Below are 13,792 nucleotides of genomic sequence, written 5' to 3'. Positions count from 1 at the left end.
TCTGTTTTTTTATAAAAGAATATTCGAGAAAGTTTAAATTTATAACATTATTTTCTTCTTTGAAAGAACTAGATTTTGAATTTTATAAAAAGAAAATATATCACATTAACAGTGCCCCCCCCCCCCCCGGAAATTTTGGTCCGCCCCCCTCTCCCCGAAAATTTCAAGAGCTCACCAGTCACCTCCCCCCCCCCTCCCCCTCCATATAGGAGCGTATCAATCTGTAAAGCATTACTTAAATCCCCAAATTTTAACTTAAAAAAATATTCGTTGTCGGCAGGATTCGAACCTGCGCGGGAAGATCCCAATAGATTTCTAGTCTATCGCCTTAACCACTCGGCCACGACAACCACATTCTTAAATGTATGTAATTTTGAAACATCAAAAACGAGCGACCAAAGGTGGAACAAAAATAAATCTGTAATGCCCAGTTCAATGGAAACTAAAGACCATATCAAAGTTGAAAACTTAATACTGTCAAAATAATTCTCACATAAAAATACTTTTTAAAGGAAAAATGCTTTTTATTAAGTTCACACAAATCACACAAAAAAAAAAATTATTCACAAATGAAAAAATGTAGATCTAGGCCCTAATAAAAAGTCAAAAACTTACTTTACAAAAGCTATGCGCTGGTATGACTAAAAATAAAAGCCAGGGCGCTCACTAATGGAAGATATTCTTCCTTTCATAATAAGTTCATTAATAGGTTTATGTTCTATAAAATAAGACCTATGTTCCATCACCGAGCACCCATGCTTTTATTTTTAGTCTATATCAGGGTTCGGCAACCTTTTGAAGCGGAAGAGCCAAAAGTTACAATTTTCAAAATTTCCCTGGTTTTAAAGAGCCACTAACATTTTTTTTATTTCAAATATTTTATTTTTTATTAAGATTATTAGTATTTGTTCAAGGAGCTGGAGAGCCGCATCTTGATATCAAAAGAGCCGCATGCGGCTCGCGAGCCGCAGGTTGCCGACCCCTGGTCTATATAATTAGATTAAAAACTATACATCCTTGCATTGTCATCCAAGATCTATTGCCGTGCCAAATTTCAGCTCAATTGGAAGTGTGTTAAATTTATATTCCAAAATATGTGGAGCAAGCAACGAATAAAATAGTGAACGTAATAAAAGCGTGGTCGGACGTGAGAGCATATAATTGTAAACTCCATTGGTTTGGTGTTCGAATCCCGTTCTTGAGTCCGGAGACGGCCCTAAGTCCATTGAGTTCTTGTGTTAACTGAAGTGTTATGGTACGTAAATGCGGGAAGGCATAACACTAATGATAGAAAACACCACCCAGTCTCTTTGTTTCTATACTGAGGTCACAGAAATACATGAAATCTACTCCATCTACTTTATAGATCGTGAGGTCCGAGAGTGTAGTTAACACTTAATTTTTACTTCTATACGTATGCATATGTTTAGTTTTAAAAAAAAGAAGGTAACGTTGTCGGCAGGATTCGAACCTGCGCGGGAAGATCCCAATAGATTTCTAGTCTATCGCCTTAACCACTCGGCCACGACAACTGTTATTTTTAACACGACTTGAATAAACAATGTAAATATTTTTATTATCAAATGAAGTTGACAGTTATGTGCGCTTCTAATCTAGAGATATATTTTATCTTATCGGTGTATCTAGTCGGTAATGCAGTGGCGTCGCTAGGTCGGGTGTCACCCGTAGCAGCACCTCATTGTGTCACCCCCCCCCCCCCCCGGCAAAAGCTTTGAAGTGTTTACATTTAATACTATGATATTTGTCTATGGTCGGTTGTCCATACAGCTGGGTGTAGCATTGTTTTCTCTATAGTTTGCATGTTGAAATTTGAAAACAATTGTTTTAAACTGACGAAGGACACATTCAAAGTAGCCAGAGTCAGACAGGCCTTCGAGTGGAACCTCTAAGGCAGGGGTCTCCAAACTTTTCAGTCCGAGGGCCGCATTAACTATCAAATTTCAGTTCGGGGCCAGTTTCTTTCAGGCATGTCTTTGATTTTTCTGGGCAAAGTTCCTCAGCCATCACCAACAAACGTTTTTTTCCGTGGACAAAAAGATCACAGCGGGCCGGATGAGAGGACATCGCGGGCCGCATCCGGCCCGCGGGCCGTAGTTTGGAGACCCCTGCTCTAAGGCAAACGATGCAGAGTACGACTCCAGAAAACGTGGATCACAGCGTGGTAGAAGTTACAAAAAAAAAAGGACACAATATTATTGGTAATATCTATAACAGTGGTTCTCAAACTTTTTTAGAGGTACCGAACCCGAGCAGTTTCATAAGCGTTTTCTACGAAACCTTAATAGTTCTATCGTCCACACTGACAAAATCCGATTGTGAATAGTATGAGTTAAATGTGTGCCAAGACCTCAGACGAAGTCCTGATTTTTTTAAAATCAAGCGGTTGACCTTTTGGTAAATCTTTCTTACAACCAGCACCTACAGTTATGGTAAAAAAAAGTTGTTTTTGTATAATAAAAATAGACGTTGTCGGCAGGATTCGAACCTGCGCGGGAAGATCCCAATAGATTTCTAGTCTATCGCCTTAACCACTCGGCCACGACAACCGTTAAATGAATGATCGTGTTAGTTAACTAATTATTTAACTTGTAAATTATGAGCACCCATAACCTTTATCCACTTAGCCACGACAATCGTTTGTTTTGTGAAAGTCTTAGTTAATTTGTAAATTATGAGCACCCATACCCATTAGCATCGGTGTCGACGTCACAATCAAGCGACCACTGGCGCAGCAAAAATAAATGTGATACTCAGGTAATACACAGGTGAAAGGATACTGATGACCTATTCGCGATTTAAAAGACTTAAACTTTTTAAAAGGCGTGGGTGGTCGTACGTTAGAGCGTAGTAGCAAGATCCAAAAGTTTCGAGTGCGTATCACGTCCCTAAATTTATAGAATGGCTGAAATGCTACGTAAATTAAAGGCGATTACGCACTGAACTATTGATAGAACTGAAAAGACTCTTTGTAACCTGAGGTCACAGAAATACATGAACTCTACTTCATCTTTCTTATTGACCGCAAGGTCCAAAAGCGTAACCTAACCCAATATTGTTTTAGGTACGGAAGAGCTTTTAAAAAAAAAATACGTTGTCGGCAGGATTCGAACCTGCGCGGGAAGATCCCAATAGATTTCTAGTCTATCGCCTTAACCACTCGGCCACGACAACCTCATGATCGTGTTGGATTATCTTATTTAGTGTATTAAATTTGGACTACATACGGATGGATTGTATTGCCCGAGGAAAGCGTGTCTCCATTTCTTGACCAGACATGATGTGTGTGTGCAGAGGCGTAGCGACCTCTCCCGGCGCCCAGAAACAAACTTTCAATTTGGCGCCCCCTCGGAAGCAAATTGAAAATTTGCAACCCCCCCCCCCCCCCTCAAACTTTTGATTTGCACCCCCTTAAACTTTCGATTTGCATCCCCCCCCCCCCTCAAACTTTAGTTTGCACACACCCCTAAAACTATTTATAATGCAAAAATGCAGCTAAACTGACATTTTAATTTGTTTTTCCAACCCATTTAGGCGCCCCCTAAGTCGGCGCCCGAGGACATATATACCCCCTCCCCCCTCGCTGTGTGTATGTGTGTGGAGGGGGGGGGGTTACTAGTTCGTGCTGGGTTGTCACTACAGACGAACAGGGGAGCAGATCTTGAAACATTTGTTTATGAAATCACAGCTTTACTGTCTAATGAAGTTCTCCTCCAATACTTGCGATAGTATGTACTTTTGAGACTGCGTGGTTGCATTGTCGAGCGTTTGGTTGTTAACTCGAAGGTCTCGAGTTCGGATCTCGGTTCGGACTTGAAGGGTTCGTGGGGAATGTAAAGGTGGCTGGGCACAGTGCTGACCACATCATTCCTTCATATGTCGAGGTCAAGAAACATATGAACTCTACTTCATCTGCCCAATGGATCGTAAGTTCTAATAAAACGCCAATATTTTGATAAATCTGGATTTAGAATTTTTTACCGGATTAATATAAGTCCCCTATACTCCGTTTGTGATGAAGTAATGAGGTGTAAAACGGTGAAAACTGTCAAAATTTCATGTGATTTTTGTGCACGATTACAATACTTCCTCTATACTAGAAAGTAAAAATCAATTTTTAGTTAACTTTTAAAATAATTATGTACTGAGAGAGTAGCTTAGTACTTACTGTACTAATTTATTACGAGGTAATGCTCAACTTAGCGTGCTTACACTACATGACGTGTTTTATTTATGTATTACTTTAAGTCGAGTGGTAGGGCACAATGTTGCCTGCATGAAAGTCCTGAGTTTAATTCTCAAGGAGCGTTTGAGGTCTCGAACTCTGATGGGTAGCTGACTTAGGTCAAGGTGCCGAGATCAGAGAAACTCTACTTTATATGGTCTTTTCTATAAGACCCAGGTCTACTATTTGTAGTTATTTGATTATTCCTACCTATAGGTCAGGGGTCGCAACCTTTTGAGACGGAAGAGCCAAAAGTTAGAATCTACAAATTTCCTAATTTTTAAAGAGCCACTAGCATATGTATGTACTTCGGTAGTGGAAAGCATGGAACCATTGCCACTGGGCTAACTAACCTCAGCACAGTTGTGGAGCTGGGTCTAATGCCCAGATTTTTTCCAGGTATCTTCCAGGAGCGACCCCCCCCTCTCCGGAGAGGGTCTAACCCCCCCCCCCCCCGAACAAAATGGAATTTATAAAGAAGATATATACTTTTAACAGTGTTCGCCCCCCTCCCCGGATGGAAAAGGTCTGGAAGAAACACTGGTAATGCCCAGCGGCTGTCAGTGATCCATATACGCTCTACTCCGCCTATTCTTATTGTATTTTTTAAAATTTTGTTTAAAGTTATTTTTATTTTTACAGTATACTATTACTTTACTATTTGTTGAGTTTTGAAAATAAAAAAAAAATTAATACGGAACTGGAGAGCCGCATCTTGACATCAAAAGAACCGCGTGCGTCTCGCGAGCCGCAAATTGCCGACCACTGCTAAAAGTCGATATATTTAATTTTATTTTGTTTAAATAATTTTATTTTGTTATACATATGAATAAAACATTCATTCATAAGAACACTGACAAATTTCCATTGATTAACATAATAGAAAACTGGAAGTTTGCCGTAAAATTGTTTACAGACCTAGCTATAAGAAAAAGTCCCATTCATGACTACAAGCAATCCAAGGTGGCGACCATTCAACATCCATATACCAGGGGTCGGCAACCTTTTGAAGCGGAAGAGCCAAAAGTTAAAATTTTCAAAATTTCCCTGGTTTTAAAGAGCCACTAACACTTTTTTAAAATTTCAAATACTTTATTTTTTTATTAAGATTATTAGTATTTGTTTAAGGAGCTGGAGAGCCGCATCTTGATATCAAAAGAGCCGCATGCGGCTCGCGAGCCGCAGGTTGCCGACCCCTGCCATATACAAATTTGTCCTAAAAAGTCTATTCTTTTCCTTGTGCTGCAACTGTTTTAACTATTTTTCCATTTTCCCATTTGGCTGTTTTAATGACACTGTCATCTCTTCCAAACACATTTGTCTTGTGAGGTTCTTTGTGGACCCTCCTTACAACTTAGCACATATCTGAGAGTAATTTATGTAATTTAGTCCAACTTGTCTCCAGAAGGCGGTCATTTTTAGAGATTTTTAGAATATTTCTAAAAAATGTATGCGAGGGTACCTTCAGTGGAAGTTATTTATTTATTTATTTATTTTCTTCAGAGGATTTATATGAAATATTTTACAATAGCGTCAATTTTTCATTATTTTTCATTCCAGAAAACTTCAAAGAATAAATTAAAAATCTACGAGAAATGTGTGAAATATAAAATACTACAAATCAATTTCCTTCAGGTTTGTGAATATAGTTTTATGCATTGCTGATCAATCACCTTTTGATTTTAATAACATTTCTTTGATAAATAACTTGCTTACAGAAATTGCTAACATTTATTAACATATACTTTACTTTATCGCAAAAAGTAAAGAGGTAACTGCTAGTTTTATTTATCTTTTCCGAATATAAAAAGTTATTTCCCTTTATTCGCACAGGAGAAGCAAACCATTAAATATAACTCAACACCGTTTTCAAGGAATGAATACATTTTCATTAATATTTTAAAAAAGAAAACACACAATTAAATATAATTAAATTTAAAATGCAGAAAAGGGTGAAAAGTGAATTATGAAATCATTTACACAAACAACCACTCACAAGCACACCAACATATTTTTTATCAAAGTCGTCTAGTTTGCACCTTACAGAAATAGTTAAGGGAGGCGATCCTGACTGAGTGAATAACCACAGAAAATAAAATAAATCTACATGATCACAGGGGCGCCTAATAAAGATTCTCCAGAGAACCTATTCGTGCGCCGACCTGTAAGACATACTACCAAGTGGAGTTGAAGACGGTTGGTGCGCTTTACTTGAATATCCTGATCTCCCACACAATACCAAGAACACCAACTTTGGTCAAAATATCGGCGGGAAACCGTGTTGATGTTATGTTTTTGTTCAGTCACGGAGTAAATAAAAGTAGGGGTATTCCAAGTTTTATTTAAAATTTCCAAAATCTATGGACGACCCATAATCGTGTAAATCACAATTTATAATCAGGAAAACCACATATTTACTTGAAGGTAAATACTTTAAAGCAATATAAAAGATAGTATATGCATCAAATAATCATTTAAACATACATTTTATACTTTAGTTTAAAAACTAATTGATTCTAAAACCCTTGTAAATTCAATGTGTAGTTTGTTTACTTTCCATATTAGAGTATATTAATGCTGCTGATATGTAACACATTAAGAAATGCATCATCATCATCAATATCATCATCATCATCATCATCATCACCATCATCTGTTTCAAGGTGTTAGTGTATTCAGAGCTATGCCCAGCCGCCTGTACTCACCCTAACGTGAGTCAGGTACCCTTCAAAGTTGGGTGGACTCAGGCACATTCTACAGACTAGAGCTCCAAATCCTAACTTAAGACTTTCGATTTACTTATTCCTTATGAGAAATTACTTTTCAGTGATCAATTAATGAATAGACGAACAGAGCCTGCACATAAATAGGTTAAATTACTTTAAGATCAATAAAAACAAAGATTATTTGATTTTTTTAGGCAACCTATGCGGCACTTTAAAAAATTAATACAAATTCGGCATTCATCAGCATGCCTTAGCATGCAGTGGAATACAGACCAGCCTAAATAAAGCATCTGTTTCATTTTGAAATTTTCCCTTTTACTGAATGTACACAAAAATGTACACGTATGTAGGTGCACTTGAAAAAACAAACATTTACACATGTTTTAAATTACTAAAAACAAAAGTTGCTCATGCTTTGAGAAGTTAGACGGATATGTTTTGTTAAATATGTGACCACTTCAAAAAATGCTAGCACTTGAGTTGTTTTCTTTTATATCATAATTTAAAAATATAGGAATTGATTAAACACAAAGTTTCATAATAGCCGTAGAAGTTAGGACTAAAAATAGCAACTACCTTCCATAAATTGCGTGTATTTTTAAATAGCCTATGCGAATTAGTATAGTTTTTGAATGATCAAACTTTTATCAGGTCTAAACTAAATTAATTGTGTACAATGAATGAACAACAACGGCAAATCTTGTACCATCATGTTTACAATGCATCATACTTTATATTTTTGTTTCGTTAAGAAATAATTACAATGAAACGTGACGTAGAGGCAACAAATCACAAAATCTTAAAATATTATTAAAAAAAAAAAGTTATACAAACACATAAAGAAAATCAACGTGCCTCTCTAACGGTTATATCTAAGTGCATCACCGGAAATCACAATTTTTTTTCTTAATTTTTATTTTGTATGTTTAATTCCATAAAAATTTATTGAATTCTATTTTTATAAAATTACATTTATAATATTTAAATAAAATGTTTGTAATCAATTGATAGAAATTCAAAACATGCATTCATTTTAATCACCACAAACACAAATAATGTTGCATTAAGTTGAGCTCAGAAAATAAAGACATAAATAATCATCCAATGAAAATAAATTTGACGTAGTGCTTTATCCAATCAACACACAGCTCTCATAAAAAATGTTAGTTTAAAATAAAATAAAAACAATTTAAAAAAAAAAAAAACTTCCGATTAAAACGGGAGAATAGTGTGGAAAGGTTTAGATGAGTTTATGTGAACAAAATAAAAGTGTGGCATAGAATATAAGGCAAAGGTTAAAGGTGATAGGTTAAGCTTGTCCTGAGTCACACAGCGTCAAGGCTTGGATTATGGTGGGGTCTTCTTTAGAACCTTCTAGAAATTCTTCAAATGTCAACTGGTCATCTTTATTCTGAAAATTAAAAAAAAAATTAATTTTAATTTCAATGTTTTGGTATAATATACTCAAAATAAGGATAACCTTTAAATAAAACTCGGTTTGATATATTTAGAAATCTAATGATTTTTGTTTGTGAGTTAATTTTTTTCGCGCAGTGATCGAAGAAAAAAACTGTGGCGTCACCAGGGTGTGCGAGGGTACTGATAGCCCGGTCGTCACCCACAATAATTCCGACAGTGAGCAAACACGTATTGCTGTTTTTCAGTAGTTTTGACTTTGCAAACTGTTAGGTAGTTGTTATTTTAAGCTTGATTTCCTCCAACACATTAAGCATTACGTGTCAACCTGTTATGCGCCATACAGGTCGTTGACTCAAATTCCAGCCTGCTTTTCTTTAATGGGTTCGTTTCCATAGCTTTTGTTCGAACCAAGAATAAACTACAAGCTAGCAGTTGTTTTATTTTTGGATTTTTCTCGCCCAGATGAGTTGCTATCCCCAGTGGCGTAGGCAGGGGGGGGGGGGGGTTAGGGGGGTCATAACCCCCCCCATAGACCCCTCGGTGTACATATATAAAGTATGTGGGGGGTGCAAATCGAAATTTTGAGGGGGGGGGGGGGGTGCAAATCAAAAGTTTGAGGGGGGGGGGGTTGCAAATCGGAAGTTTGAGGGGGGGGGGGGGGTGGAAATCGAAATTTTGAGGGAGGGGTGCAAATCAAAAGTTTGAGGGGGGTGCAAATCAAAATTTTGATGGGGGGGGGGGGGTGCAAATCAAAATTTTGTCCCCGGGGTAAAAATTTGAACCCCCCCCCCCCCCCGATGAGACGATCCTGGTTACGCCACTGGCTATCCCCCAGCAACGTCTTATCTGAACGTAGGTTTAAAATCGGGACTTTTCAGTTAAACAACCACGTGTTCTTGGTACACGTTATGCTGGATTTGATCCCATACATACTATAAAGCAGAGGCGTAGCGACCTTTCCCGGCGTCCGGGGACAAACTTTCAATTTGGCGCCCCCCTCGGAAGCAAATTTTCAATTTGCACCACCCACCCCCCCCCCCCCTCAAACTTTGGATTTGCACCCCCCCCCCCCCGAAACTGCAAAAATGCAGCTAAAATGACATTTTAACTTGTTTTTACAACCCATTTTGGCGCCCCCTAAGGTCGGCGCCCGGGGACAAATCCCCCCCCCCCCCCCCCCCCCACTCCCCCCCCCCCCCATTGCTACACGCCTCTACTGTAAAGACGTTTATGAGAAGATACACAGCTTGGAACGTCATGATGGTATCCTAGTATGTGGGGTTTAGTCACGGCTTACTAAAACAACATTAAAATTAAACGAAGGGCATCGGGTAAATAAGGCTTCGTAATTTAAAGACTTAATGGAGCAGTATCACACAGACAATGGAAAATTGACGAAAAAATTTGCCAAAAAAAAAAACTATTATACATACACACATATTTTTTTTACCCTAATAGTTATTTCCAAGGAGCTATAAAACAGCACATAAAAGAAATTCAATGTATGATCTAAACATATTTTATAAATAATTGTACCCAAAGAATTTTATTAAGAAATATTTAGGCCCTTCCTGCTGCAAATACTCAAGGAAATGCATAACATTAAAAGCTCCCGTTGGATCTACAAGATTTCCATTTCAACAAATTTAGAACTTTCGAAACATTTTCAAAGCCAAACCAACATGAAGGGACTTATGAAATTTTTTTTTTTGAAGAGAAATTTCATATATAAAGCCCTTTTTTATTTTTCAAATTTTTTTTATAACTAATCTAATAAAACTTTTTTTTAAAATTAACAAGTATTTACATTACAAAAATAGGCAATGTTTTAATTATATAACAAATGCATATAATGAAATATATATAGTTCAATTTAAATGAGTTTTTAACCAGATAAAAATAATAAAAAAGTTTGGATTTGATACAAAAGTTGACAATTATTGAAGTTCTTGTGGTGTTAGTTGGTTGTCATTTGAAACATTCCAGTTATATTTCATGGTTGATTGAACTAGTCCTCTTCGTCTCTGCAGACATGTTACTTCGTTGTTTGAGTCTTGATGCAATAAACATCGTTGTTTGTATGCCAGTTTTTGAGGTGCGTTTTAACTGCTGTTTAGTGGTTAATATAGATTCCGAATCCTCGCAATAAGGGCTTTTGGATTCTTTTTCGCAGTGTTTCACTTTTTTTTTTTTTTTTTTTTTTTTTTTTTTTTTTTTTTTTTTTTTTTTTACATTTAGAACAAATTTTAATGCAGTTATACTCCACTTTAGATGATTCCAATCTTATTGGCAACATCTAAGGCATCATAATCTGGAGCCAAGTGCACATAGGCTTTCTTTTCACAATCAGGCCTAATTAATGTATTAACCTTTGATACTTCAATATCGTACAGTTTCTTGACAGCCATCTTTATCATGGGCTTGTTAGCACGCTTGTCGACAATAAATACAAGAGTATTGTTGTCTTCAATTTTTTTCATGGCAGACTCAGTGGTCAGAGGGTACTTAATCAGTGCATACTGATCAAGTTTGTTACTCTTGTTCACACTCTTGCGTGGATATTTGGGAGCCCTGGGCAGCTTAGGGGTTTTTGGACGACGGAAATGTACAGATGTCCTTATTTTGACGGTTTCTTTTGTCATGTTTAAGTGCTTTTTCTTTAGCTTTCACTACTCCTGCATCAACTTTGGGAGGTGGTGCAGTCTTTTTCTCCTCTTTTTTAGCTTCCTTAGGTGCTGGAGCTGAGGCTGGTTGGGTTGCTGGTTTTTTCATCTTGGGTGCCATGTTGAAATTTAGTAAAAGGCTTGATCTTGTATTCAGTGTTTAATTTTTTTTTTTTTTTTTTTATTTATTTATTTATATATTTTTTTTTAAAAATAATTTTACTTGTCCAAAAAGTCATAACAACTGTATCGAACGTAAGAAAACTTTATACCAAATTGTAAGTATTTTATGTATGGTTTCAGTAAATTGTTTACAAAATAATTTAGAATGTATTAAAATACTAACACATTAATTTTTAGAAAATTTGTTGCTATTCAATTTTTTTTGTATTATATGTTAAGACACGTTACTACTACTGTGAAAATTTAGCATGTGTATGTCTAATAGTTTTTTTTTTGGTGCATAGTTTTGTTTCTCTCCCTTGGTCTGGGTGATACTGCCCCTTTAAACCCATTGCAGAATAGCGAAACGCATTTGTTGTTATTTTGTTTGGTATTTACAAGTCAGTTGATTGACTTAAAAAAATCATTACGAAAGTTACAGTTAGCCACAGTTAAGTTAGCCATACTTGTCAACTTCAAGTATTTACAGTTGTTTTTCTTTAGTGTGTGCGGTTGTCATAAAAACATTTTAATTAAGCAGTTTATTAAATTTTTAATGAACTATTTGAATAAAATATTAACTAAAAAACAAAAACAGAACAATATATGTAATAACATTTTTAACCTAAACTGCTTCATATACGTAAAAAGACGCTCTTATTACTGAAACAAAACTGAACAACTTTTATGGCAACATGTAATTAAAAGATGTAACTTACACATTGGAGATTACGTAGTCGTTTATGCTGGCGTATTCAATGTATAAGAGTTAACATCAAGGCAGAGTTTATTCATTATTTAATTAAGTTAATTGTAATTAAAATCATAAGTGTTAGTTTTATGTTTTATTGTTATGCAAACTTAACAGAATTGAGCATTCGTGTGCTACTGTATTATCCAAGGGTTGTCTTTTCATGTCTAAATAAAATGGTGTGAGTTGTTTTGATATTTAAACAAAATGGTGTGAGTAAATTTACTATTTAGACAGAATAATTTGAGTTGTTTTGATGTTTAGACAGAATGATGACGAATACGCGGGTGACACGTAAGTGCATTTGTGATGACCCTTGAACTTTGACCTACCTTATCCATAACTTGGAAAATTCTATTGACCCTTTTCTCTGGCGTGTTTTCTTCCTCGGGTAAAGTGACGGACTCGCCCTGCCAGATGACAATGTCAATAACTGTCATGTTCAGATGACAATGTCAATAACTGTCATGTTCAGATGACAATGTCAATAGCTGTCATGTTCAGATGACAATGTCAATAACTGTCATGTTCAGATGACAACGTCAATAAGTGTCATGTTCAGATGACAACGTCAATAAGTGTCATGTTCAGATGACAATGTCAATAACTGTCATGTTCAGATGACAACGTCAATAACTGTCATGTTCAGATGACAATGTCAATAACTGCCATGTTCAGATGACAATGTCAATAACTGCCATGTTCAGATGACAATGTCAATAACTGTCATGTTCAGATGACAATGTCAATAACTGCCATGTTCAGATGACAACGTCAATAAGTGTCATGTCACATTGTTTTGTAAAGGTAAAAAAACGTACCGAGTTATCAAGCAGTAAAGCTCAACAAAAGTCAAGTGGTTGAATCACAGTAACACATTAGTCGATGTGGTACACCAGCGAGTCTACTCAGCTTATATTGATACCAGGCATAAGGGGGTGGGGTTGTGGCGGGGTAAATTGGCTCGCTAAGAAATCCACTTTATATGCAAAAATCATGCAAAAAAAAACTCTACTTTATCTACTCATTCTACATAATAGAATCTTATAATTTTTTAACTTTACTATCTATTCCCATGCTGTTGACATCCTAACTCTACTTCATCTCTATATGGCCAATGGTCGATTCCAGTTACCATAGTAACTATTGTTTACTTTGTGCGCGCGCCTATCCACCATACTATAGTCTGTACACTAGACTTACCACCATCCTGTATATTGCATCAACAATATCTAATAGCTCGTCACGTGTTATATAGCCATCATTGTCAAGGTCGTACAGCCTAAATGCCCCTGGAACAATACAAAATAAAATACGTATATATATATATATATATATATATATATTTATATATATATATATATTTATATATATTTATATATATTTATATATATATTTATATATGTATATGTATCTATGCATATGTATCTATGTATGTATATGTATATATATATATATATATATATATATATATATATATATATATATATATATATATATATATATATATATATATATATATATATATATATATATATATATATATATAGTTAGATCTAGAGGCTATTTCAATCAGGGAGAGGGAGCCTCTTAAAGTTTTGTTGAGTAGGGGGTAGTTGGTCTTAAATTTTCGGGGGTGGGGGGGGAGGGACACTCGTTAAAAAATATGTTTTCTATATAAATCATATTTTTTCTTTAGATTTCTTCTGCGAAGGGGTGTTAGCGTGATCCGGGGAGGGGGGGGGGGAGGCAGTGTCCCCTGAAGAGAAGCCTGAAAGAAACTGACTTCGAGCGTCTTTCAGGAAGCTTAAAAATTCTCCTCATTATT

The 13,792-nt window shown here is 36.0% G+C and overlaps 1 protein-coding gene and 4 non-coding genes across 5 annotated transcripts in view; all 5 read right to left on the bottom strand.

The window, feature by feature from the left end:
- Positions 1-268: 268 nt before the first annotated feature.
- On the bottom strand, positions 269-350 carry Trnas-aga (transfer RNA serine (anticodon AGA)). The gene has a single exon. It is a non-coding gene; the product is annotated as a tRNA-Ser (tRNA).
- Positions 351-1,450: 1,100 nt separating this feature from the next.
- Positions 1,451-1,532, bottom strand: Trnas-aga (transfer RNA serine (anticodon AGA)). The gene has a single exon. It is a non-coding gene; the product is annotated as a tRNA-Ser (tRNA).
- A 953-nt stretch (positions 1,533-2,485) lies between these two features.
- Trnas-aga (transfer RNA serine (anticodon AGA)) lies at positions 2,486-2,567 on the bottom strand. Its single transcript has one exon. It is a non-coding gene; the product is annotated as a tRNA-Ser (tRNA).
- Positions 2,568-3,110: 543 nt separating this feature from the next.
- On the bottom strand, positions 3,111-3,192 carry Trnas-aga (transfer RNA serine (anticodon AGA)). The gene has a single exon. It is a non-coding gene; the product is annotated as a tRNA-Ser (tRNA).
- Positions 3,193-7,810: 4,618 nt separating this feature from the next.
- Positions 7,811-13,792, bottom strand: part of LOC131927955 (neuronal calcium sensor 1) — a gene marked incomplete at its 5' end in the record, with an annotated part of 62,493 nt that continues 56,511 nt past the window's right edge. The window contains 4 exons of the mRNA XM_059283836.1: positions 7,811-8,380; positions 11,933-11,959; positions 12,297-12,374; positions 13,168-13,256. Coding sequence (XP_059139819.1) covers positions 8,279-8,380; positions 11,933-11,959; positions 12,297-12,374; positions 13,168-13,256 — 296 coding nt within the window. The remainder of the gene's footprint in view (positions 8,381-11,932; positions 11,960-12,296; positions 12,375-13,167; positions 13,257-13,792) is intronic.

This window comes from Physella acuta, unplaced genomic scaffold (assembly GCF_028476545.2).
Source record: "Physella acuta isolate Inbredline_101_S28 unplaced genomic scaffold, ASM2847654v3 ptg001451l, whole genome shotgun sequence".
NCBI classification, from domain to species: Eukaryota; Metazoa; Mollusca; class Gastropoda; family Physidae; genus Physella; species Physella acuta.
The sequence above is the reverse complement of the archived record's forward strand: the minus strand, read 5'-3'. Positions and strand labels throughout refer to the sequence as shown.